Source organism: Pimephales promelas, chromosome 9 (genome assembly GCF_988280905.1).
Source record: "Pimephales promelas chromosome 9, fPimPro1.hap1.1, whole genome shotgun sequence".
Classification (NCBI taxonomy): Eukaryota; Metazoa; Chordata; class Actinopteri; order Cypriniformes; family Leuciscidae; genus Pimephales; species Pimephales promelas.
Genome location: NC_142777.1, coordinates 30099419 through 30124415, shown reverse-complemented (window position 1 = coordinate 30124415; position 24997 = coordinate 30099419). Strand labels below are relative to the sequence as shown.

General features: G+C 37.6%; 1 protein-coding gene across 1 annotated transcript; it reads left to right on the top strand.

The window, feature by feature from the left end:
* The first annotated feature begins 14872 nt into the window (after positions 1–14872).
* Positions 14873–23816, top strand: qdpra (quinoid dihydropteridine reductase a). The gene is made up of 7 exons (XM_039649231.2): positions 14873–15042; positions 15240–15332; positions 16002–16098; positions 16662–16802; positions 20392–20500; positions 21748–21831; positions 23350–23816. The coding sequence occupies exons 1-7, from the start codon at positions 14956–14958 to the stop codon at positions 23450–23452; spliced, it is 714 nt and encodes a 237-aa protein (XP_039505165.2). The 5' UTR covers positions 14873–14955; the 3' UTR covers positions 23453–23816.
* Positions 23817–24997: the final 1181 nt, after the last annotated feature.

Here is a 24997-nt window from a genome sequence, read left to right as displayed (position 1 = left end):
CAGTCCTTCAGTTTCTGATCGGATTAGTCAGGGTAAATGGAGTAAAAAATAGGCAGAGTAAAACTATTTTTTTAATATAATTATAGTATTTTATTATTATTGCATACATTTTATTATTTTATTATATTTTTACATTTTATTTAATATACAATTAATACATTTAATTTGTACAGAACTATTTTCATAGGCGCAACAACAAAAATATTATTTTAATGTGTGTAAATTGTGTAATATGTGTGTAAAAGTAAGAATGGAAAATAATAGACCAAAAATATAATGACAAAAATGTTTAAATATAGCCTAGCTATATATAAATTAATGTGACACAAAAAGGCTTTTGTTATTTTGGCCGGTAAAAAAAATATGCTTGGCTGGTGGATTTTTTCATCTACCAGTCCCCGTGGCAGGTGAGCCAAAAGGTTTATTTCGGACCCTCACAGCATACACGAGCATGGCACAGCGGCCAAAAACACACGAACACGAGCATGGCACAGCGGCCAAATTAAAAACACACGCACATGAGCATGGCACAGCGGCCAAAAACACACAAACACACGAGCATGGCACAGCGGCCTGACGCACACAACACAACTGCTTAATAAAGAAAAAGGACCATAACCAAACCACAATAGAATATACCGTATTTTCCATAGTATAAGGCGCACTTAAAAGCCTTTAATTTTCTCAAAAAAGGACGCCTTATAATCCGGAGCGCCTTATACATGGATCAATTGGTTAATAACGCTCCGCGTTATTAAATTCACCCGCGAACTCGCGCTCTTGTCCATCTTATGCCCGCTCTGTAACAGGGCCAGTTCAACCTGGTATAAATCACGGTCCCCGGCGCTGCTCGCGTCACAGAATGTTCATAAAAGCGCTCCCCGTTCAGCACTCAAGGCAGTTTGTTTCACGCTCCACTCAAATCGCCCCGGCTCGCTCCAAAAAAAACGAAAAAAAAAAAAAAAAAAAAACTGCATTATTTGTATTTCACTTTTTGGTTTTGGCCTTACCTTACAAAGAACTAAAGACCAACAACAACATTTCCCAAACAGAAATGTTTCATTTCAAATTACAAATAGCCTATGTAAGAACAGGAATGTAGCATACAGAAAAAGTCCTGTAAAATAAAACGAATAAATGGGCCTAATAATATGAATAAAAATTATATAAACAAAAATATACATAAATGTTTTATATAAATATACATAAGGTTTTTTTTAAGTAAATTAACTAGGCCAGAATTTTGAAACTGAACTTTTGCTCAACTCGCACAATAAAATTTAAATGGGCTTATAACCATTGTACAACTGCTGTAAAATTAAACGAATAAATGGGCCTAATAATATAACTAAAAATTATATAAACAAAAACGTAAAAATATATAGTTATACATAGGCCTAAATGTTTAAAAGTAGGCTAATTAATTATTAGGCCAGATTTTGATAAGCCTGACTGATTTTTGCGCAGCGCGCACTATTCAAGTCAAGTCAAGTCAAATATATTTATATAGCGCTTTTCACAATACAGATTAGTGCGGAAAATACGATAAAAAAAATGACCTACCTTATTAAATCAGCAGCCGTTGCATCAGCACGCTCTTCTCCGCTACCCTTTCAATGATGCAATCCGTGTCCAAAGAAACCAGAGTCTCTTTTTCGATTGCCATCAACATAAAGTCTACAAGATGCTCCTCCGCTGTGCTCCTTAATCGACTCTTGATGAATTTTAGCGTGGAAAAGCTTCGCTCACAAGCAGCTTGTGTCACAGACAGAGTTAACAGAAACTTGTATCCAAGTCCGATTAGATGGTAGGAGTCAGTGAGCCTTTGTAGGAAGGACATAATAACAACAGATGGGACAAGATTGGCAGGTTTTGTTCACAACATCCCATTCTTCATCTGGACTCTGCTCATCATATCCACCCTCATTACTCATCTTGGTCAGATACTCTTCGCGCACAGACACCTTCAGCTTGTCCCAGTGCGTAGCCAGGCTAAGTAGTTCACCCTGTAAGGCCTCACGAGTTGTTCTGCTATCGTGTCTGATCAGTTTGGCGCTCAGGGCATTGAGTGCGCCTTCAGGTACACCGTTACATTTCAAGTCATTGAAATTCTGGGGATCAAGCAGGGCGAAATCTGTGTTCTCTGTTTTTAGCAAAACGTCGGGAAATACTTTCAATGATGGTATCCAGAATGGCATTGTGCACTTGTACCTCACTTGCTGTCAGCATCTGATATGGTTGTGTCATCACATAACTCGCCTGGCATTTTTTGTCTTCTTTGGTCTCCGGTTTGGCAGCGCATGTTCCACCACTGCGTCTGTCTCACACACACACACATATATTCTCCATTGGCCCATTGCACAAATGCGTCTGTTGCTGTCTTTACCCTCTTAAAATCCCTTGCATATTTTTCAGATTGTCTTGTGTGCTTGTGACAAAGCGATGGGCCGTGAGCAAATCCATTCCACTAGTTTGCAAATACTGCAAATACGAAGATTCGTAAAAACGTCTGGGCAGTGAGGTTTGTTTGGTATTTCAGCAGAGCCTCTGCATAACCGTTGGCCTTCGCACGCACAGTCGGCTTCATATTGTCTTTCTCGCTCAGGGCCTTGAGTGTAACAACAAGATCAATGTAAAGACATCCTTCTGGATCCCCAAACTTCCCAAACACTTTTGTAAGCGCAGCGTCCCACCATCGGATTTCTGATTCTACTGATTGCGGAGCACTCCACACCTGATGAAACACTTAGAAGCTTCGTTTAGCTGTAGTCACGTGACGTAGGTGTTTTGAATCACGCTTCGGATCAGTGTTTCGAATCATCTGCGCTTCGGGATCTTGCAAAGCGTCGAAACGTCTGTTTCGCGTCGGCCATCATTAAAAATATCCCGTATTTTTACACTTTAAACCTGTGTAAAGTAATGCAATTACAAAAGAAATCTGTGGGGCAAAACATTTCCAAACTGTTCCTGGAGCGTTGGATGTTTCCGTTATTGAACACCCAGCTCGGTTTCTAATCAGCTGATGAGTTGATCCACTGATGATCAGGAGAGGCTCTAGGAACATTTTGGAAGCTCCTGCACAATGTTAAACAGTAGATTTATAGCTAAAGCAAGACTTAAAGGTGCAATGTGTAAAAATCGAGTATCTATTAACAGAAATGCAATACATCTATAACTATATTTTCAGTGGTGTATAAAGAACTTAAATAAAGAAATTAACCATTTTATTGCCTTAGAATGAGACATTTGTATCTAGATAACCGCAGGCACCCCTTCTATGAAGGTCGACATATTGTGACGTCATGTTTCTACTGTAGCCGAACACAAACAAACAGTGCTACAGGACGCGTTTCGTCACTACCTTGAAAGAGAAGCAGCAGAAAGCTGGAAGCTAGCTATAAACACCATGAGTAGTGACTTTTCCCTTGTCAATGGTGTAAAATATGTACTTGGACTGTTTCATGTAACTTAGTTCTTCTCATTTGCTGTGTTATGTCTTTGCTACGTGGGGATAAATGTGCTGGTTACGTTCGTGAGACAGCTGATTAGTACTCTTGTCATTGACCGCAAAACAGTATGTTACAGGAATCACCAACCTGTCGGTCACAGTCGTCAAGTTGATCTTGGAAGCATTTGAAGTCGATCATGAAGACTTTTCAAAATCAGAGGATAAAGCCTGTTGTGTGTAGTAAATGGTGTCTATGGGATACGGAGGTGCGCGCGCTGTTTAGTTACAATCATGTCATTTTTGACGGTGACGAGTTGACGTTATATAATTTTGATCATGAAAAATTGAGTTTAACTGCATATAAGCTTCAAGAAGTGGTTGTTTGAGCTGAAAATATTAATCATTCTGATTATCATTTGTCCTTTTAATCACGTTAAGGATGGTGATGAGCATTTCATGTCTAAACATGAAGAAGCATAGTTAGCCTAAATGGAACAATCAAAACTAAAAAGGCCTTTCGACTCATGTCATATCAGCTCTGCATAAAAAAAGGGAATGGCAGAGAGGATGAAGGCAGAGAACAGAGGGATTCATTGAGACATCTCCGTTCATTAAAGACATCCAAGCACTCTTGGTATGATAGGCCTTTTGAAAACCTCACAACTCAGGCTTCAAAGTGTTGTAGTGATATAGATCTGGCTTTAGAGCTCATTCAACAGCATAAGATAAAAAAAACATTGTCAAGGTTTAGCAAGAGCCACCAATCCAGCCAAAAATAATTCTCAGAAAATCCCTAATTTGTGTGTGTGTGTGTGTGTGTGTTGGAGAAAAACTCTCAGTAAGCACCTCATTTTCATCAGGCATCTCTGTTCTCCATGTCATCTTCATAGATTTGCATTTAAGTGGATTTATGCCTACTGTTACGTGCTTAATGCTATACTGTAGTTTAACTGTCTCATTAGCATAAGGAGAGGGGGTTGAAAATCTAAAAGTTGAATTAAAGAATATATCTTGATCAGTTCTTTTGATATTGATGTTGAATCAAGAGATTGTTCTTTTTTTAAGTATATTTATTTTGCATAAAAAATTCTCAAGGTACCTCAGTGATATCCATCAGGCAGACTAATTTTTAGGTATAGGCTATTCTAAAAAAAAAAATAAGCCAGGAGTCCTCTCTGTGTGGAGTTATGAAGTTCTCCCTGTGTCTATGCGTTTCCTCCGGTTACCCCACAATCTAAAAACATGCAGTGCTTTAACTCTTCAAATGCATTCAGTCAGTTAAAAGATTATTGTATTCATCGTCTTTCAATTTAGGATTAATTATATATGCAATGAAATTTACAGCTGACAAATTCAACAGTGTGATATGATACTAAAAGGAATGCAGTGATCTCTGTACCACACAATCCACAGGTGATCAAAACCGTGACTGCAAGTGTTGAAGTAGAATTTTCAAGGAGTAAAAGATTATTTGAGAGAAGTGAGACAGGTCCCTTTATCTGTCTATCTCAGGCCATTCAAAGCTCCATACTTAGCTGAAGGAGAGGGATGTTTCTGTCTCTTCAGGATGAAAGAATTGAAGAAGCTGGAGCTTGAAGCCCTTCATGTGGTCTCTGCACTTCCAGTGGACCATCTAATAAAGAAGTTATGGTCGGATAATTATGGTTTATATTTACCCTATCTTATTTAAATGTAAGTTTTTCCTCTTTGTCGCCATCTCTGTTCGAAATCTGCAATTGCAGTTATTTGCGGAATTATTAACTTGAGTTGTACTTCCACACAACACAGTGCAGATGAAGACAATGTTTGAGAAGACTGTCAAACTGTCAGTCGTCGCGATGGTGTGTAAACTGTCATTCAGAATCACAGATTATTCTTTTTGGAAGTATAACCAACATAATCATTTTCACCGGAAAATATAATCTGAACATGTAAGAAACTGTTCTGGTTCTGACATTGCAGTAAATCGTGCTGATTAAATCTAATAATCACTTATCATATCACGCAAAACTGTGCAAATTATACTTTGTTCTCAAATTGTTAAGGTTAACAACATCAGCATTGCGTGACTATGTGATGTCTTTCTGATATGTATCCTTGTTTTCGCATGGGTCTGGTTGCAGTCTCTTTTGTTCTATAGCCACTCCAAAGTCCGAACGCAGTCTTTTGCATTTTACAACGGGTGAGTCTGTTGTCACGGGATATTGTCGTTTGAACCTTTCTGGATCCGCCATCAAATTGATAAGTTCAATTATATCAAGTGCTGTGAGAAAAGGCTATAAATCTCCACCTCAACATCCTCACACACAATATAGTAGCCGAGACTCCTTCTTTATGTGTGCAGATCTGATGTAATGATGCAAAGACATGCTCGAATCTCCCGTGGAAATCCACCAGTGCAACTTTTTTAATTATTACAACCTTGCCGCTTTTTGGATCATTTTTAACTCAAAAAAGGCTACGGACTGCAGCTTTAATAACTAAAACTGAGCCAAAAGAAGATCATACGCACTAGAAAACTAATGAACACTTGATGAACTCTCTGTCATGTTTATAATCAAGGTCAGTGGTATCCACAACAGCAAACATATATAAGGAGTGATGGCTTAAGTTTGAGCTGCTTTTCTAACCTTTCTCCAGGGAAGAGCCACCTTCAGATGTGTGTACCAAGCAAACATCACAGAATGTCATCCATAATTGCCTCCCAGATTCTTCTCGCTCTGTGCTCAACTTGCTGTCCTGTGTGGAGATCCTGGCTAGCCTGTTTCACTGAAATATAATAGCTCTTCAAAAATTTTGTGATGAGAGCAGACAGTGGACTCAGCCAACTTTTTTTTGTTTACAGGTGCCAGTACTACAGTATGTCACACATAGATATCAATTGCAAATAGAGACCCCAGTAAGTGTTTTCCTGAGGGACGAAGTTTCTAATCAAGAAAGGTAAGAGTCGGAAAAGGGTAAGTTTTTCGACTGCTTTTCCTGGGGTGACTGCTTTGAAGTTCACAAAAGTCATGAAGAAGAGGTTGCAAAATCGGCTCGTAACCATATTTCTGAAGCAATCGGTGTCTGACAAGAACATGTATATTTTGAAGACTGGAACAACTTCAGAGCAATATTTCCCAGAACAAAGTAGACACTTGAAATTTTGTGAATCTGCTTTTTGGATCTTAAACGAGTTACAATTTCAAATTCATCAGTGTATAACTGGAGTCTCTGCTGTGTCTCAGAGCCATCAAAAAAGGCATGTTGTTGAAAATGTAATCCATCTGTTAAGTCTTTTAGTGTTTCCTCATCAAACATCGTGTCCTAACATAATGAAAAACATCCTCTCTTCTCAGAATATTTTTCAAAACCTCCAAAATGGGAACGTACTGGAATGTCGTACTGGAAAAATGCTGGGTTGTGTTAACCCAATTTTGGGTCAAATATGGACAAACCCAGCCATTGGGTTACATTTTTAAGTAAAATTTTTAACCCAATGTTTGAGTTTGTCCATATTTGACACAAAATTGGGTTAAAAAAAAAACCAGCATGTTTTAGAGTGTAAGGCCTAATCCTGACTTAATCTAAACCCTGTCTGTGAAACCAGGCCATAGTGTATAATTTTGGAGTTGCTCTGCTCTGAGCGAGATATCGAACCGGTGTCTCTGGCATGGGAGGCGGGCATGCTAACAGGGACGCTAAAGTCAGTCGCCGCCAGGGGATTGAGGTCCATGCACAGCTCTTACAAGTTTGCCTAAGTACATTTTATTGTATCCCTTTTTCCGAATCCTGCAAGGCTAATAATCATAATACTAAACAATTATAAGTGAATATTATTGTTTATTATTATTAGCCTTGCAGCATTCACTGTCCTGTTGGAAGGAGAAAACTGTGATGCCTATTGTCTGTCAGTCTTATTTAATCCCCATTGAAATGAGTGACGTTGGGCACTAAATCTCACCGTTCGCCAGCACCAGCAAACTCATTAAATCAGTCAAACCTCTGGCCTCATTTGACCAACCTGTTCCATGACACTTATGAATTTAATGAACAGTCTGCCTGCATGAGATAATGAGTGTTCAGCATGGACAATGTCAGATAGGAGGATAAAATGTTCTGTCACTTTCAGCTTTATGGACTGTTTAGAAGTCAAAAATTTAACCTCATGAAGTGAAAATCGTGAATTGGAGTAGGCCAGAAAAGTTATCACATTTTGATAATTGTATAATTGTTAGGAGTACACTACCTTATAGCCAAAGCTATAACAGACATGAGGATTCTGAGGATTATCCGATTGCTTATCATCAACAGTCCACACACATAATTCCACTATACACAATTAAAATGTACCAAGGTGAATAAAGAGTTCGTAATCTTTTCACTGTTTACTCAAGCAGCAGATGTTCTTTGAAGTTCTGAGCTCTGTACACCAGCAAACAGCAGGGGTGCAATGGGCCAGTGTTTCTCTTAAGATGCAGCAGAGGACAAATATCTTGTTTTTATTGTCTCCCTCTTTCTTTTCCTTCATGCCCCATTAAGATTGCACACAGCGAGAGATTTCCGGTCTTCAAGTCAGAGTTCATTGCAATCTAACAACCTTGTGCGTGCTATAGAGAGCTCCCCAAATAGGCTGTCGATTATGCTATGAAAGTCTGGAGAAATGTTTTGCTTGTTGAGGACTGTTTTGCTCAAGTGTCATGGTGTGTCAATTAAATGCAAAGTTATTTTTAAAAATAGAAGAGACCCCTGTGCTGTGAATCTCCAGAAAAAATTTCAGGGCCTTCTTAAACCCCACTCACTTAAAGATAAGAGGATTCGAAAAATAAGAACTGCACAGCAAAATGTGTACTTTGAACGCTTTTACCTCTGGCCTGTTTTTTTTTTTTTTTTTTTTGTCTGTAAAGAAACTACTACACCTTGAAATTCTGAAGACATGGGGGAGAGCAGGGCACAACGTAACGCTTTTTGACTTTCTCAGTTTGAGTAACTCTACTTGGGGTTTGGAGTATTTATTTTTTCCCACATTAATTTCTCACATGTCTAATTAAATTATGTGGTTTTGTTTTATTACTACAGTGTATACTTTTTTCTTGATTTACCCTGAAAAAATGAAAGTGAAATGTGACAACATGCCCCATGTATGTACATTGTAACATCATCATCTAACAACAAAAAATATATACAAGTTAAACCAAAATATATTTTTTAAGAAATTAAAATTATTAACTTTTTCATATGAAATAATGGCATTTTTTTAATAATTAAAAATATAAAAAAAAATTTAGTTTGACAACAAACACCCAGGAAAATACAGCTATACAGCACAAAACAAAATAATAATTAATAATTTTTGAACATTGACTCTCAGTCTTTATTTATGTTTCTCGTGTTTTCTCAATAGAATTCAGAAAAGTCTAGAATTTAATAGCATATTTCTATGGGCATTTTGTAGCACAAGTGTTACAACATGCCCCAACTGCACAACTGGGGTTTAAACCCTGCTAGTGTCTTCTAGCAAAGCATTAAATAACTATATTAACTGTTAAAAAACAGATTGGAGATTAAAATAATATCAGATTTGTCTAATTTTAAATAAATAGAGATGAAAATTTAACTTGAGCAAGAAATTTGCTTTTGCTATGGTTAAATAAATGTTCAGTGATATCTTACAAAGATTTCTGAAATTTGGTGCATTTTTTCTCTGTATAGCCCATGTTGAAACAGCAACTACTGTAAATACACCAAGTTTTGTCATGCTGGCATGTGTCAAAATATTTGTCTGAATATTTTCTGAATGTATTGTATGTATTTTATAAACAGAAAATAATTTCAGGTATTGTTTAAGATTTGATGGATAGAATATGTAACAAAATCTATCTAAACAGCCTTCGATTAAAAAAATATATTTTTTCAGTGGGCATTGGCTAGACTGAATTCATCAAATTTCATAATGGTGAGGCATGACTGTCAGCCATGACATCTTATTATCAGCCATGGCAGCAAGCAATGAGCCTGTTAATGCAATGAAGACGGCCAGAGATATGACTAAGACAAGCAAATCCAATCCCGTATGGCTTTTCTTTATAACATTTCATTTATAAAAATTCTGACCATGAGCATGGATGATCATCCCTGCAAAAAGGCATGGCAAGTTTATTTATATAGCACATTTCATACACAATGGTAATTCAAAGTGCTTTACATAGAAGGAATAAAATAACCAAAATAAATAAGAATAATAACAAAAAAAGTTTAGAATAAAAAATAAAATAAATTCTGAGATGGAAGAGACTGAGCTGGTTTACGGTGCCACTGGACCTCTAGCCCAGGGATGTACTCTGCTGGGGTGGTGCTACACTCGTTCTCATCTCAAAGCGCCATATAGGACGCTTTTGCAAAAGCGTAAATATCCAACGCACATGGCACCCTTTAACGTGAAATGGGACGCAGATATATTTGGGCAGAAGGCGCCCCCTAGTGGTCTAACCCTTACCCTACACCTTACCTAAACTTAACCATAACCGAAGCGTCTCATTAGACGTTAAAGGGTGCCATGTGCGTTGGATATTTACGCTTTTGCAAAAGCGTCCTATATGGCGCTTTGGGATGAGAACGCGTTGGTTATGCCCAGCGGGGCCTCCACAGCCCAAGTGCCGCCGTTACCCTTAATGACGCTCGCAATTAAAGCAGTACAGTAAAAACTGCCGGATGAACAGTGACACAGTGCTCATTCAGTAAATGCACAGCTAAACAGATGCGTTTTGAGTCTGGATTTGAATGTGACTACTGTAGGAGCACATCTGATCTTCTCTGGAAGCTAGTTTCATCTGCGGCTGGCATAATGGCTAAAAGCAGACTCTACGTGCTTAGAGTGAACCCTTGGTATTTCTAGCTGATGCGATCCTAATGATCTGAGTGATCTGTTGGATTTATATTCAGTGAGCATATCTGCAATATATTGAGGTCCTAACCCATTGAATGATTTATATACCAGTAATAATACTTTAAAATCAATCCTAAATGTAACTGGGAGCCAGTGTAAAGACCTGAGGACTAGTGTGATATGTTCATATTTTCTGGTCCTGCAGTGAGCTGCGTCTGACTTATGGTCCTTTTAGGAAGGCCAGCGAGGGGCCATTACAATAATCTACCCTGCTGGTGATAAAAGCATGAACAAGTTTCTCTAAGTCTTGGTTGGAAACAAAGTATCTAATTCTTGCAATATTTTTCAGATGATAGTATGCTGATTTAGTTATTGCTTTAACATGACTACTGAAACTAAGGTCTGACTCTAGAGACACACCCAGATTCCTGACTTGCAACAGGAAGTACTAATGTAGCCACACACAATAACAGAAATTTAATTTAGAAACTTCATTGTAAACTTTTTTTTTTTTTTTTTTTTTTACTTTGTGAAGACCCTGTATGCTTTTAATTGTTCTTCTAGTCCAAATTAAAAATATCAGAGAGCGTTTTCTCTCCTGCCCCCTCAGGCTCGACACGGGTTGCCAGTTTGAGGACGCAACAGGAGCGAGCGCAATTGAAGATGAAAACCAAGGAGACTTACAGACTGTAAGTTAATGAGTCACACAGACCAAAACAGAGCCCGACTGACAACACGGAACGTGTAACATAATAAGTAAAATAACTGGCTGTAGAAGTGTTTTTCAGAGAAACGAGTATGTGAACTTAACATGATTCCTAAATATCTGCAAACATATTTTAAGCTTTAGTGGAGTAAAAAGTTACATACAGCACCTTTAATTAAAACTCATATTTCTCTCATTTACTATATTTGGGTGGCTGTAATAATTGAACATGACAGAGAAAATTCAATAGCAAAGTCTTATCTTGGAAGACATGCAGGATGATACAGGAATAAAACTCATGTTGACACAACCACTTCAAAATAAATGACACGAAAGCATAAAAAGAAGAAACTAAGGGTTTAAATACACAGAGTAATCAACAGAACTGCGAAGAGGTGAGGGACTATAACACGGGCAAAGCGAAACCAAGAGTGACCTCTCAATCCACCCGGTCTCATCCCAAGACGTCATATAACTGACGTTTTGGGACGTCTTTTGACCATACGTCAATACGTCACCTTTTTAGGGCCCCCTTAAACGTCGGTAGATGAGGTTATGGGATCCTAACTCTACCCCAGACCTAAACCTAACCCGTCACCTAACTGACGTTAAAGGTAAAGCGTCAGTTGTATTACGGCCCGGGATCGCCATCTACCGACGTTTAAGGGGGCCCTAAAAAGGCGGATATTGACGTATGGTCAAAAGACGTCCCAAGACGTCAGTTATATGACTTTTTGGGATGAGACTGTGTTCCTCAATCAGCTCCCACAAGGTCATAAATCAATACTATGTTCACTAATTCAGGCACTGGTGGACAGTAAGGACCCTGTCTCACTACATATTGGGACACTGATGACTATTTCTGGTGACATGGTAACATCCTCATTGTACAGCACTACTGGAATTTATGATCAAAATCTGATATCTTTCTGACATCATTATGTTAATGTACATTATGATAAATACCTGTGCAACATTTCAGCAGGAAATAGATTATAAATGTTAGCCAGATTATGTTTATTACCTGTCTATTTTCTGCTGAAATTTAATTCAATAATTGGTTGTATATTAAAAAAACTTGTAGTGAGTTGGCTCACATGTTTTATGTTATGCACTTCAGAACTTCTGTCAAGGAATCATAGCATTGATGCTCCCTGGTTTTCATGGTGTGTTGTGAGACTTTTTAGGGAGCAAACGTTGCCATCCAAGATGTTCATGTCTTTCTTTCTTCAGTGGAAAAGAAATTACATTTTTTTGAGGAAAACATTTCAGTTTGTTGTTGAAATTGTTGAAGTCCAAATCAATACAGTTTCAAAGGGCTTTGAGGAGCTTCAAAGGGCTCTGCACATTCCCAGCTGAGGAATAGGGTCTTATCTAGTGAAACGAGCGGCCAAAAAAAAAAAAAAAATACAAATACAAATGCATATACTTTTTAACCACAATTGTTCGTCTTGGTTCTTTTTTTTCTATTGTTCATCTTTTTCTATCGTTCATCATTACGTAATCATGTTGGAAAAGTCATGCTGGACGTAGACGGAAGTACCACCCCATTGTTTTAAGAACATCCAGGACCCGAAAGGACCATTTTAAACAATAAACTGACACAAAACATAAATATGTCATTCAATATACAATGAAATTTGAACAGGAGCAAAATCCTCCCTCTCCACGCTTGTAAACAACGAGGCGGTACTTCAGTCTTCGTCGTCGAACGTGACCTTTTCAACGTGATTATTGCCTGACACGCCAAAGACTAGCACAATACAAACAAGTGTGGTTAACTTATTCTTTTTTTTTTTTACAGAATGGCCGCTTGTTTCACTAGATAAGACCCTATTCCTCAGCTTGGAACGTGCAGAGCCCTTTAGTTTGAAGCCCTTTTCAAAGCCCTTTGAAACTGCATTGATTTGGACTTCACCAATTTGGTTAATGTTGAAGTCCATAGTGTGGAGAAAAATCCTGAAATGATTTCCTCAAAAAAACTTAATTTCTTTTCCACTGAAAAAAAGAAAGAAAGACATGAACCTCTTGGATGGCATTGGGGTGAGAAAATTATGAGGGAATTTTCATTTTGAGGTGAACTAATCCTTTAAAATGGATGAATCCATGCAGTGCCCTGACTGTTGAATATGGAGCTGATTGTGATGCACACTGAAATGCACAATGAAACTAAACAGACTTGAACATAACCCTGACATTTACCTTAAATGTATTGCAGACATCCCTAAAAAATCTGCATAAAAATATGTGTACATTTTTTACTAAATTTTCAAAGCATGTTTTGTAAGAAGAGCCATTGTGGTGGTAGCAGTGATTTTCAGTGTTTCAAGCACTATTGTTGTTGTTGTCATTTTCAAAAATAACAATGTTTTCAGCTAATGTATTCCTCACTCACTCAGGGGACCTGAAGAGCCTGAAGAAACTCTTTGGTGAATATTGAATGAATGTAGAGAGAGCATAGGTTCAAACAGAGAAACTTAATAACTCTCCCCCGCAGCCTGTTGAGACCCCAGTGTTTGAGTATGAAACCAAAAGCCATCCATTACAATACTGCTGAGGTTCTCTTTTGAAGATGTATAGAACATCTGTCCATCTGGAAAGCATACAGTAATTAGACTTACGGCTGCAATGCAAAATGTATAGTGCTTGTATTATATTATGCTTATTTGATAACATACTGCTCTACATAATATGCAACATCTTGGTAGAAATGGTGTAGGTCCTCTGGCCCCATGGCTCCCTGTTGTCACTCAGTCCCCTTTGCCCCTGCTTGCTACGACCCTGCTCTTTCTAAGAGCACATGGGAAGTGCTTTCACATCATCTTTGGTTCTTCATGTGAGTATGCTGCTCTCTTGTGGTACAAATTTACAAAGTAACCTTGCACTTGTAAGCTACAATATATCACTCACTGGCTTTCTAACATTATCAATGGGTTTTTCTTCATCACCATCTTTGGCCTATCGTTTTCTTTGTTTCTCGGGTACTTTGACACCCATCCATTCCACAATTACCAATGAGGTACATGCATTGGAATTGCTTGCAGCCCACAAGGCTTGCAAAAGTTACATCACCATGACTTGGCAAAAGAGATGGGAGGACTTTGTACTTTATTATCTACATGCTTATTAGCAATAGTGTTGGTTCAGTTTGTATATTGCTTCATTGCAATATACAAATTGTATAAACCGTATTGTTTCAAATACGTTCATAGTCTATTTAAATCAATAAAACTATTATGTAGCCTAAACTGTTATGTTAAAAGATTTTAATTTACATAAAGCTCTTAGGAGTCGGGTTGTCACACATGGATGTTTTAAGCAGTGATTTAAAAAAAAAAATAGATGAGATCTATTTTTCGTAAATGTCAGGCTCGTGATATACAATTTCTAAAATATATTGATTACAAAACGTTTATTTAATGGATTTGTTACATTTTAATATTTTTGGAAATTATTTGTGCTTCATAATTGTTGTAACCTACAGTTTTTCTTTTGCTGCGTACAGTATGTTGTCACAAAAGATTTATGTTGCTGTTGTTGTTGTTGTTAGGTAATAATAGTGAAAATCGAAGACGTGTTTAGAAATTCACTTTCAAAAAATATCCACCCTGAAATATTCAATTAGGCGCCTAAGTCAAAGGATATACTGATTTTCTCATGTGAGTTATATTAATCAATAAAAAGTCTTCCTTTTCTTTGCTTTACCGATTTTAAGCATCTATTTTTTAAAGATGGCTTGCATTACTGTGGAGTTTAGGGCGGAATACCGGTTTAAACCAATCATTAACTGCTACACGCGCGCGTGTGTATCCCTCCCTCTCTCCCTCCCTCTCTCTCTCTCTCTCTCTCTCTCTCTCTCTCTCTCTCTCTCTACGAGAGGATAGCCTACGTTACTCATAATCTTTGCTGAAGCGTCTCACACAGCGAAGAAAAGCCATGGCAGCTGCGAACCGTGTCCTTGTTTACGGAGGAAAAGGAGCTCTTGGCTCGGCGTGTGTGAAATATTTTAGGTCGAAAGGTTGGGTGAGTGGAAACGATTCTTTAATTTGATTCTATAGGAACCGAGTCACTGTGAATTGGTGCGTGTGCTCAAACTGACACCTGTTGATGCGCCTGAAATATTGATTTGCAATGCATTATTGCTTGCATAGGCTACTTATTTTAATAGCATGTATTGTTAACATGTTTCATAGCTACAACGTGTTTATTTTATATTAAAGTGGGTTGCCAGCATTGACATATTAGCGAATGAAGAAGCGAACGCAAACGTCCTGGTGATGGTCTGCGAGTCATTCACCGATCAAGCCGCTCAGGTGGGTGGAGCCAATGTCCTGACGTCACATCTGCTTGTGTCTGTCAGCTCATAGGGCTTATTAAATGGCCTGTCATCCTGCCATCTACTTTCCATTTACACTGCCAAAGTAATTTCCTGCCTTGCCATGACATCCCCAGTGTTCTGGACAAGCAATCTTTTCTCATTATCGACCTTATTGTGTCTGCCATTGATTTGCTGTTAATAATAGTGTCAGTTAAATGGCACCGCTGGAGCTGTCCTCCTTGTTGCATGGCATTGTGTTCCTCGTTATGTGGTCTTGTAACACTATTGCACTTTCATTCTCGAAATTGTTAACCCTGGGTTAGTAACCTTTAACCCCCATCACTCCAGATAATGGGTTCACCTCCGATGTTTTGCATTGTTTTCCTCGGACATAACATGAAAGTTTTTGGGACTGTGCAAAGCACATGACTATTTAATTTAGTATTTACTGAGACAGGTTGTGATAGATTGTCTGTTTTTGAAAAACTCTCTGTAACTTTCTATCAGCTCTCATAACCTGAAATGAAAACTGACAATTCTTATTTATTTATTTATTTTTTTTAAATATTGCATTAGTCATTATAAATTATTTTCTTTGCACTTTAATCAAAATAACTTCCCCTCCATCTTTCAATGACATGACGTGTTTAATGTGTTATGTCAGGTGACGTCTGATGTAGCCACAGTGCTGGGGGAACACAAGGTTGATGCCATTGTTTGTGTGGCTGGAGGATGGGCTGGAGGAAATTGCAGCTCAAAAGGTGAGCACGCCTTATTTGCCTTCCCAGACAGCTTTTGCATGCTTTATTTATTTATAGTACTTTTTTATTTCATTACATTTATTTATGTATTTATATTTATTTATTTGTTACATTTTCTGTGGAATTCTGTTAAACACGGAAGAAATTTGTTTAAGCATAGCTGAGCGTACTGCACTCTTATTGGTTGCTGAAAACATTTTCAAATTAGCTAAAAATGAAACAGAAGGGGGATTTGTACTTATGAACTTATGAATGAAGTAAATTTCAATCGGTTCATAATTCACCAAATGTCTGTAGAGGAACGCTTCCAGGACTCAAAATGTTTGCTTGATGTGCTCTTTGGATGGGATTATTAAATGTAGCAAAAACTCAGGAAACTCTAAGGGAACTCTCTTTAGAAAGATTTAAAAGCCTTCGCTGTTAGGGGTTGGTCATCTTTAAACCTTTAAAACACACCAACGCGTTTCGACATATAAGCCTTCGTCAGGGAGTCAACTCTTTCATAATTTTAATTGATTTTGCTGGAATAGTATCAACTTTCTCTCTCTCTCTACTCGTTTTAGACTTGTACAAGAACACTGATATGATGTGGAAACAGAGTGTCTGGACCTCAACCATTTCCAGTCATCTTGCATCGCTCCATCTGAAGCCAGGAGGCCTGCTGACTCTCTCTGGAGCGAAGGCATCACTGGATGGCACTCCAGGTACAGTAGTAACATCCATCCTTATAATCCTGAGATGTGTCGCCTACTAGAAAACCCATCTTGTAAATGTGTTTTCACCATAGGTTTACCTAAGGATACTTCAAAATTTGATGTTTATTGTGTAAAGGTACATTTATACCTCAAAGTGGCTAAATAATATTGTTTATGTAGGAAAACACTTCAGTCTTCATGAGGTTCTCCCTTAGGTGTGTGAAGTCAGTAATAGCATTCATTTATAACACCAAGGGTTTTTTCACTGCCATTGGAAGTGTATATAGTTTTGAATTGGCTGTCACATCCATTGTATTTGATTACTTCTACAAATTGCCTCACATCCCAAATCGTTTCAGTGCCCCAGATGTGAAATGTTAGGTTCATAGCTTTAGTGGCAAAACTCAATAAAGCACACAATAGAGGCTGCCTCCAGCCTATTCAAAACCTCCAACATCAGCACACGGCTCTGATTGGCTGAGAGGCCTGGGAGGGTGAATGAGTCAGCAGGTTTTTTGGAGATGGGAACACATGTGGCCTGTGTTTAGGAGTTTGAATTCCTTAACCACACAGAACTGATTTCGACAGGAAATCCCCTGCAGCGATGAACACTGCTTTGATTTAATATGATGGGATCCTCTGGTTGGAGCGTTTGATGTACCTCGTTCAAAGAGACAGGAGCAAGCTCTGGTGAACATTTCTGATGGGGCTGTCAGCTCTTACAAGCGCACAAGATCAGTGTCATGTGCTAGTAGTTAGTTACTAGTTACCACAAGCTGAAACAATGGTTCTCTGATTTCTGTTTTGAAAAGTGAATCAGTTGTCACCGGTATGTTAGATGCCAGTTGTAGTATTGGTTAAGTTGCTAAAGAGTAAAATGTTGCATTTGTTTGTGTTTTTGCAATTTTGCAAAATAAAGTTCTTTGTAATTACACATATTAAATGATTTATGCAAAAACAAAATGTTCACTTACTTAAGAATGGAATGAAACCACATCCTAATTGTAATGTCCAACTTAAATTAAAATGGAGATGTTTAAGTTGCAATAAAATATGTTTTTAATCATTGACTTTAAATGCTTTATAATACATAAAAATCTGTTCAAAAGCCGAAATAGCTGCGAAGTCCTGGTGTGGTGGGTTTGACTGACCTCAAAGCCAAAGTTCACTCTGGATATCAGACATACCAAAGAGAATTTAAGCCAAATCCGAGAGACAGAACATGTGATTAAACTGTGACCTGTAATGTTCATTCAGTCATGAAGGGTCATGCAGTGTGGCTGAAACTTTCACAAAACATGGAATTTTCTCTAGCTTTTTGTTCTTTTTCTTTTTTTTCTATAATATTGAAAAGAAAAAAATACCCCTGTTTTTTTATTGGCTCTGTGGGTTTAAAGTTTTTTTTTTTTTTTTTTTTGGGAACAGCTATCGTGCATTTTGGGTTTGAGTGTGAAAAAAACTGGATTCTTGGAAAAAAGTCGTATTTAACCCCCTTATTACAAGTATGCTGGTTATAGAATCCAGATGCCAAGCCAACAAAACATCTAGAGAGGAGGATCTGGCAAGACATGATCTCTACATTGAAAACAACCAGAGTATTCCCATTAATAATCTATAATCCATCCATCTATCCATGATGTAAACATTTTTTGTGTAGTATTTACTGAAAAATGTCTATTGTACAAAATGTGTTGAAAACAATATTCCTCTTTTTCTTTTCACCACTTTCACACTCTCATTGACACCGTAAAATTAAACTGAACTATTTTTTACTGTGCCTTTTTAAGAATTCTGTGTAGGTGAATGTCCTGAATCATATATCTCTTCCTTATTATTTTTATTACTATTATTTATTACTATTATTGTCATTATTACTTATTTATGGAAGCCCTGAACCGCAACTTAAAAAAAAAATCTGTAAAAAAAAAAAATCTAGCATTTCGAGATTAAAGTTGAAATGTTTCGAGATTAAAGTCGAAAAATTTTGAGATTAAAGTTGAAATATTTTGAGATTAAAGTTGAAAAATGTCAAGATTAATGTCAAAACGTTTCGAGAATAAAGTCAAAACATTACGATAATAGAAGTGTGCATTCATAACAGTGCGTTTCCACTAGCTCAGAGCGCGCGCCTGTGTGTGTGTGTGTGTAAATAAATGCACTTGTGAAGTCGAACTGCCATGGATCAACACAAAATAGAAGCTTACTTTTATCTGGGCTTTCAACAAAATTCTACACAGGTGCTAGTGGCAGTGTTTTTGAGGTGTTTTCGTGCTCGTCTAGGCCAGTGTTTCCCAACCCTGTTCCTGGCGGCACACCAACACTGCGCGTATTCTTTGTCTCCCTTATCAAACACACCTGATTCAACTCATCAGCTCATGATCAAATGGGTTAATAAGCTGATGATTTGAATCAGATGTGTCTGATTAGGGAGACAAAGAATACGCGCAGTGTTGGTGTGCCGCCAGGAACAGGGTTGGGAAACACTGGACTTGGCAACACTATCTGGGTCGAGAACACAACAGTAACCGTTCTGTCTCCCTCACCGTAAATACATACATTTTAAGTGCATCATTCTGTATCCAATCATTTGGCCGTATCCTGTGATTTCCTCAGATTTAAGAACCACTAATGGTTGAGGAGACATTCTCTGATAGCCTAGTATATTTTATAATGTTCTAATGGTAGCCTAATGCTGGTAGATTGGCACCTGTTGTATTTCCTTTGATAAAACAAACAAACACACAAGCACACACACACACACACACACAGTGTGAAACTCGCTATGCGCCATTTTGAATGCCTGTGTGTGCGGCAATGTGAGAAAATGGCAAGCACACACGCAGCCTGTATTCTCGTACTCTCATCTCTCGAAATATTTCGACTTTAATCTCGAAATGTTTCGACTTTAATCTCGAAATGTTTTGAATTTAATCTCGAAATTTTTCGACTTTAATCTCGAAATGTTTCGACTTTAATCTCGAAATGTTTCGACTTTAATCTCGAAATGTTTCGACTTTAATCTCGAAATGTTTCGACTTTAATCTCGAAATGCTAGATTATTTTTATTTATTTATTTTTTATTTATTTTTTGAGGTTGCAGTTCAGGGCTTCGGCTTCCGTACTTATTATTATCACCTCACTGTGTGATATATGGGTAGTCATATTTAAAAGTTTTTGAAATTATCAAATTAGATGGTTTTTTTTTTCCAATAGATGGTGTTTTTGAACTGATGTTTTGAGTTAAAATACATTGGGAAATGAAATTGAATTCCTCATGATGTGAATCCCTAAAATAGACTGGTATTTATGCACATAGAGCTTCATTGGTAAGAAAAAAATTAGTCTGACTGTGGAGGAGGAATTCTTTTATTCTCTGCTTGAGGCATCCAACCAAATTATTATTGACCAAACCTCAAAGCAACAGCTGTTTTCTGTGAGACATTGTTAGGCAAATTGTTTAGTTGGCTTGCTCTCAAGTGCTGTGTGCGCATGCATTGTGTCCCCCATAGTCTGCTGTATGGAGCGAGAGCTGTAGCACAAAGCATGTGAAGAGGCTTCTGTTCTCCATTCACCTCTTTGCATTTCTCTCTGGATGTAGGAATGGTGGGATACGGCATGGCCAAGGCTGCAGTCCATCAGTTGTGCAAAAGTCTGGCTGGCGAAAACAGCGGTCTTCCATCTGGAGCTGGAGCTGTGGCCATTCTACCGTAAGACCATCTGTCAATCATCTGATCACTGATCTTTCTGTTTTAGTAGAAATATATAATATTGAGCATTGCTTAAAGCTGCAGTCCGTAGCTTTTTTAGTTTAAAAATGATCCAAAATAGAAAAAATACATAACCAGCCAGTGTTTAAAACTATCTGCTTGCCGTAGCTCGATTCAAAGCTGTAAGTTTGTAATAATGTTTTTAATTCCAGTGGTACTGGTGGATTTCGAGCATGTCTTTGCGTCATTACGTCACATCTAAAACGTTATAGATAAGCTAGTAGGCTATATTGTGTGTGAGGATGTTAGAGGTGGAGATTTATAGCCTTTTCTCACAGCACTTGATATAATTAAACTTATCAATTTGATCCAGAAAGGTTCAAACGACAATAACCAGTGACAACAGATTCACCCGTTGTAAAAGTGATGTAAAAGACTTCGTTCGGAAAAAGAGACTGCAAGTGGACCCATGCTAAAACAAGGATACATATTGTAGGGGCATTACATGTAGTCACGCAATGCTGACGTTGTTAACATTAACAATTTGAGAACAAAGTATAATTTGCACAGTTTTGCATGATATGATAAGCGATTTTTAGTTTTAATCAGCGCGATTTACTGCAATGTCAGAACCAGAACAAAAGTGGATGTTCTCTGGTGAAAATGTTGGTCATACTTCCAAAAAGAATAATCTGTGATTCTAAATGCCATTATCCACAACGGCGCGTTGACCGACAGCCACACACTCTCCTCAAACATTGTGTTCATCCACGCCGTGCGGTGTCAAACTACAACTCACATTAAGTTGATAATTCTGCGAATGACTGCAATTGCAGATTTCGAACAGAGATGGCGACAAAGAGGGAAAACTCTGGACTGCAAATGATTACAAAAAAACTATAAAAATGAAAATGATGTGCACCAACAGATCATTCTCAATGACTGGATGTGGATGTGCTTTAAGGAACTAGTAAATCAGTTTGTTTTCAAGGCCTGTATTTAAGTATCCATTAATCCATGTTCATAGATAATATAAATAAATGCTCTGTTTCTGTGTGTGTGAGCGTCTGCTGTCATTTATAATCTTAGAGATCTGTGTGGTACACATTTGACTGTTGTCTGTTTGCATTAACTGTATGAGGTGTGAGTGTTTTCGAAAGGCCAGGCTAGTTTAAGCTATCGCCGCAGGCTCTGTTCCACAGTCTCATCTTCCACCAAGATAACAACATTATGAAATCATCCTCCAGGGTTACCTTGGACACACCAATGAACAGAAAATTCATGCCTGACGCAGATTTTGGAAGCTGGACTTCGCTGGAATACATCGCAGAGTAAGTGCACTTTTCCCATGTCCACTGTGCACCATATTTCATTACGTTTGCTGATAATGTGATAAATCGCAGATTAGACCTGTTTGAAAAATAGAAAAAAAGCCTCAACAATAGAAGATGTCCTTGCTGCAGCTTGTTGTGCAATGACATACTGCATTAAATCTTATACGTGGACAGTTTAAGGTTGGGGTGTGCAGGGTTTAAGGGTTAGTATCTATTGCAGGAAATTAGCTCTGTGATTGACAGGAGTAATGCAAATTTCAGAATCAACTGTTTGCGCCAAACAGGTCTGGGAAATAAAAAGCATACGTCCACTACATATTGGATTTAATGCAGTATGTCATGGCTCTACCGGCCACAAAGGACAGTCTAGCATAGACTGGATAAACTAATAAACTAATAGGATAAACTAAAAAGCATCCATTTCTCACCAGAAGAGGGCAGTGATGTTCTTCCGAAAGACTGCCTGCTTCATGTTATTCAGGGATCTGAATATTGTGAAATACACATTATTAATCCCCAATCCATTGTTGTGAATTATTTCATGAAGGTCTCATGTCATCCACCTAGAATTATTATTATCCCAGATTTGATTTCAACACAAAATATCACTCCCATAAAATAGAACTGTCTTAAAAACCTTCCTCAAATGTTACATTTGATTTGAATCTGTAATATTAACCAAAAAAAGCCACAGGCAATTGTAGAAGCCTCTTAGAAGCAAACACATCCTGTTTGAATGTTGAATTACAACAGAATTTAAGTGAATAATGTCAAGCATCAACCCAAGCACAGACCTTTTACAGGAATGCATGTATTTACAGTATATTCAGTGGAACTAGTATTAATACAAATGCCTCTTGATGTGAGATACAGGGCAGTGTAAAAAAAAAAATGAGGATTTTTTAAAAGTTGGATTTATAACTTGAGTACCACGTTTTGAGAATGCCGTGTCATACTGTATGTAAGATGCTGCAAATGATGTGACTGCAACTGTCAAACATGTCCATCTAATCTAATGCATAGAAAAACAAGAGAGGAAAAAACATAGGAAAAACATGCAGTGGTATGGATAAAAGTGTTCTGTGTGAACGACCCCTTAGCACTTTTTTCGAATATCTGGCTTAGATGTATAGCCAAATCTCTCCTGCCAGTTAGCACAGATTAAGATGAGGATTTGATGCAACTCCATAATCCCAGAGGAGCCGCAGAAAACCCGGCTGTATTAGAGAAGCACAGAGAGATGGAGGAGTATGAATGGTCTTTGTGTTAGAGGCAATTAATATGTAGTCTTACTTCAGTTGCTACAATGAGTTAAATTGTCTAGAGTTTCTCCCAAATGTTTCAGAGTAGACAAGGCTTGCCATTCGGTTCTTAATTTCCTCTCTCTGTCTCCCTCCTCCCAATTCTCATTATCTTGCGCTCTCTCTCTCTCTCTCTCTCTCTCTCACACACACACACACACACTCACTATCCATCCTTTACCATCATCATTTTACACCTGTCTCTCTGTTCCAGAACCTTCTACAGCTGGGCTACAGGGTCAGGCCGGCCAGCCTCAGGCAGCCTCATACAGTTGGTGACGACTGGAGGGAAAACTGTGGCCTCTGTGGCCCAGTAAAGGGGGAAGAGAAATACAAAGAGATAAAGAGTGGAGGAGAAATATGTTTACCAAAATACTGGCATTTCCGTTTATCCAGTCTCTTTGGAAATGCACAGTGCAGTATCTCGGAATGAACAAAGTAATAACTCGACATGTTTATGTCTAATTGTATGTTTGTGACTTCCTTCTTGACAAAAAAAGATGTGCCACTGTCGTGTGTGAGTCTTCTGTTCAGAGAAGTGGCCTTAGTTTGTGAATACCGGTTCAAATGCAATCATGTACGAATGCTGTATCTTCTTTCGGAAGTATCTCCTCTCCAGTGTGTTAAATTGGTGCTGAATGTGTATGGACCATACTTGCATAATAAAGACAAATAAACACATTATTTTGTCAACATGTCAACAGTCATTATTTGAAAAGGTTTTTTTTTTTTTTTAAATAAATAATTTACATTAAGTTTTTTTTTAATGTATTATTTGCAGGAATGGATGATGTTAAACATTTATTTCTTTAATTTATTCCCATGTCAGTTTAATATGCTGTAATTTTTTGCAGCTCTTAAATTTCTCCACCCTCATATTTGAAACTGGCACGTCATGTTTATTGCAACAGAGAACCAGTGGTGTTTTTGTGTTAATGAACTAAAAATTTGCACACAATGTATACCATTTTTATTTATTTTTTGCACACAAGGTACCATTTTTATTTACTTTTATTTAATCCGAACACAACCACGATTGAAATTTACAAGCTGCAGTATGGGACAAATTTTCATTGAATACATTAAATTTTACAATGTAACTTTAAATTTTTGTTTATCCAAAGCTATGACAACTTCAGAAACCATGTATATGTTGTTCTCTTTGGTCTGAAAACACACACACATATATATACAATTTTTTTCAATAATATTAGGCATATCATGTTGTAACAGAAGTTACAGATGGTGGATAAACAAATACTTACCCTAAACTTTTACTTCTCTTAAAAACCATTAGCTTGCAAGCTTAGCTACCACTGCTGCAAAAACATTAACAGAATAGTATTTTGATGCAAAAGACTGAAAGAAGATAAAATATGTATATATTTTGTGCTCAATTAACAAAAAATAACAGCATATGGATTTGTAAAATTGACTGAGCGAAAAATAAAAGAGTTATATTTTGAGGTCAGCTGTCCCTTTAAGAGATATTAGTTCTAGCAGATATGTGTCTTTATGATTTGTGTTTAGATAAGTTATCTAAAACTAACCACACGGTAATTAGGCCTATAAAAATATTGCGTCTTCTCTCATTTATATATTGCCAATCTGTTTATTTGAACAGATGGTTTGTATTCAGTCAGGATGTGCTGAAGACAAGTTTTGTCTTGTATCTTGTCTTGTATTGTTTTGTCTGGCTGATGGTTTCTCTCTGCAGTGCTGGATTTTGTTTTCTAAATCTCCTTCTCTCCCTGCAGTTGTTGTTGTTCTGTCTGATTGCCATGTGGAAGCCATTTTGTCTGGCAAGCGTTGTGATGGTATAAATGAAGAGCTTACAGTTACAGATGGAAGTGGTTAGTTCA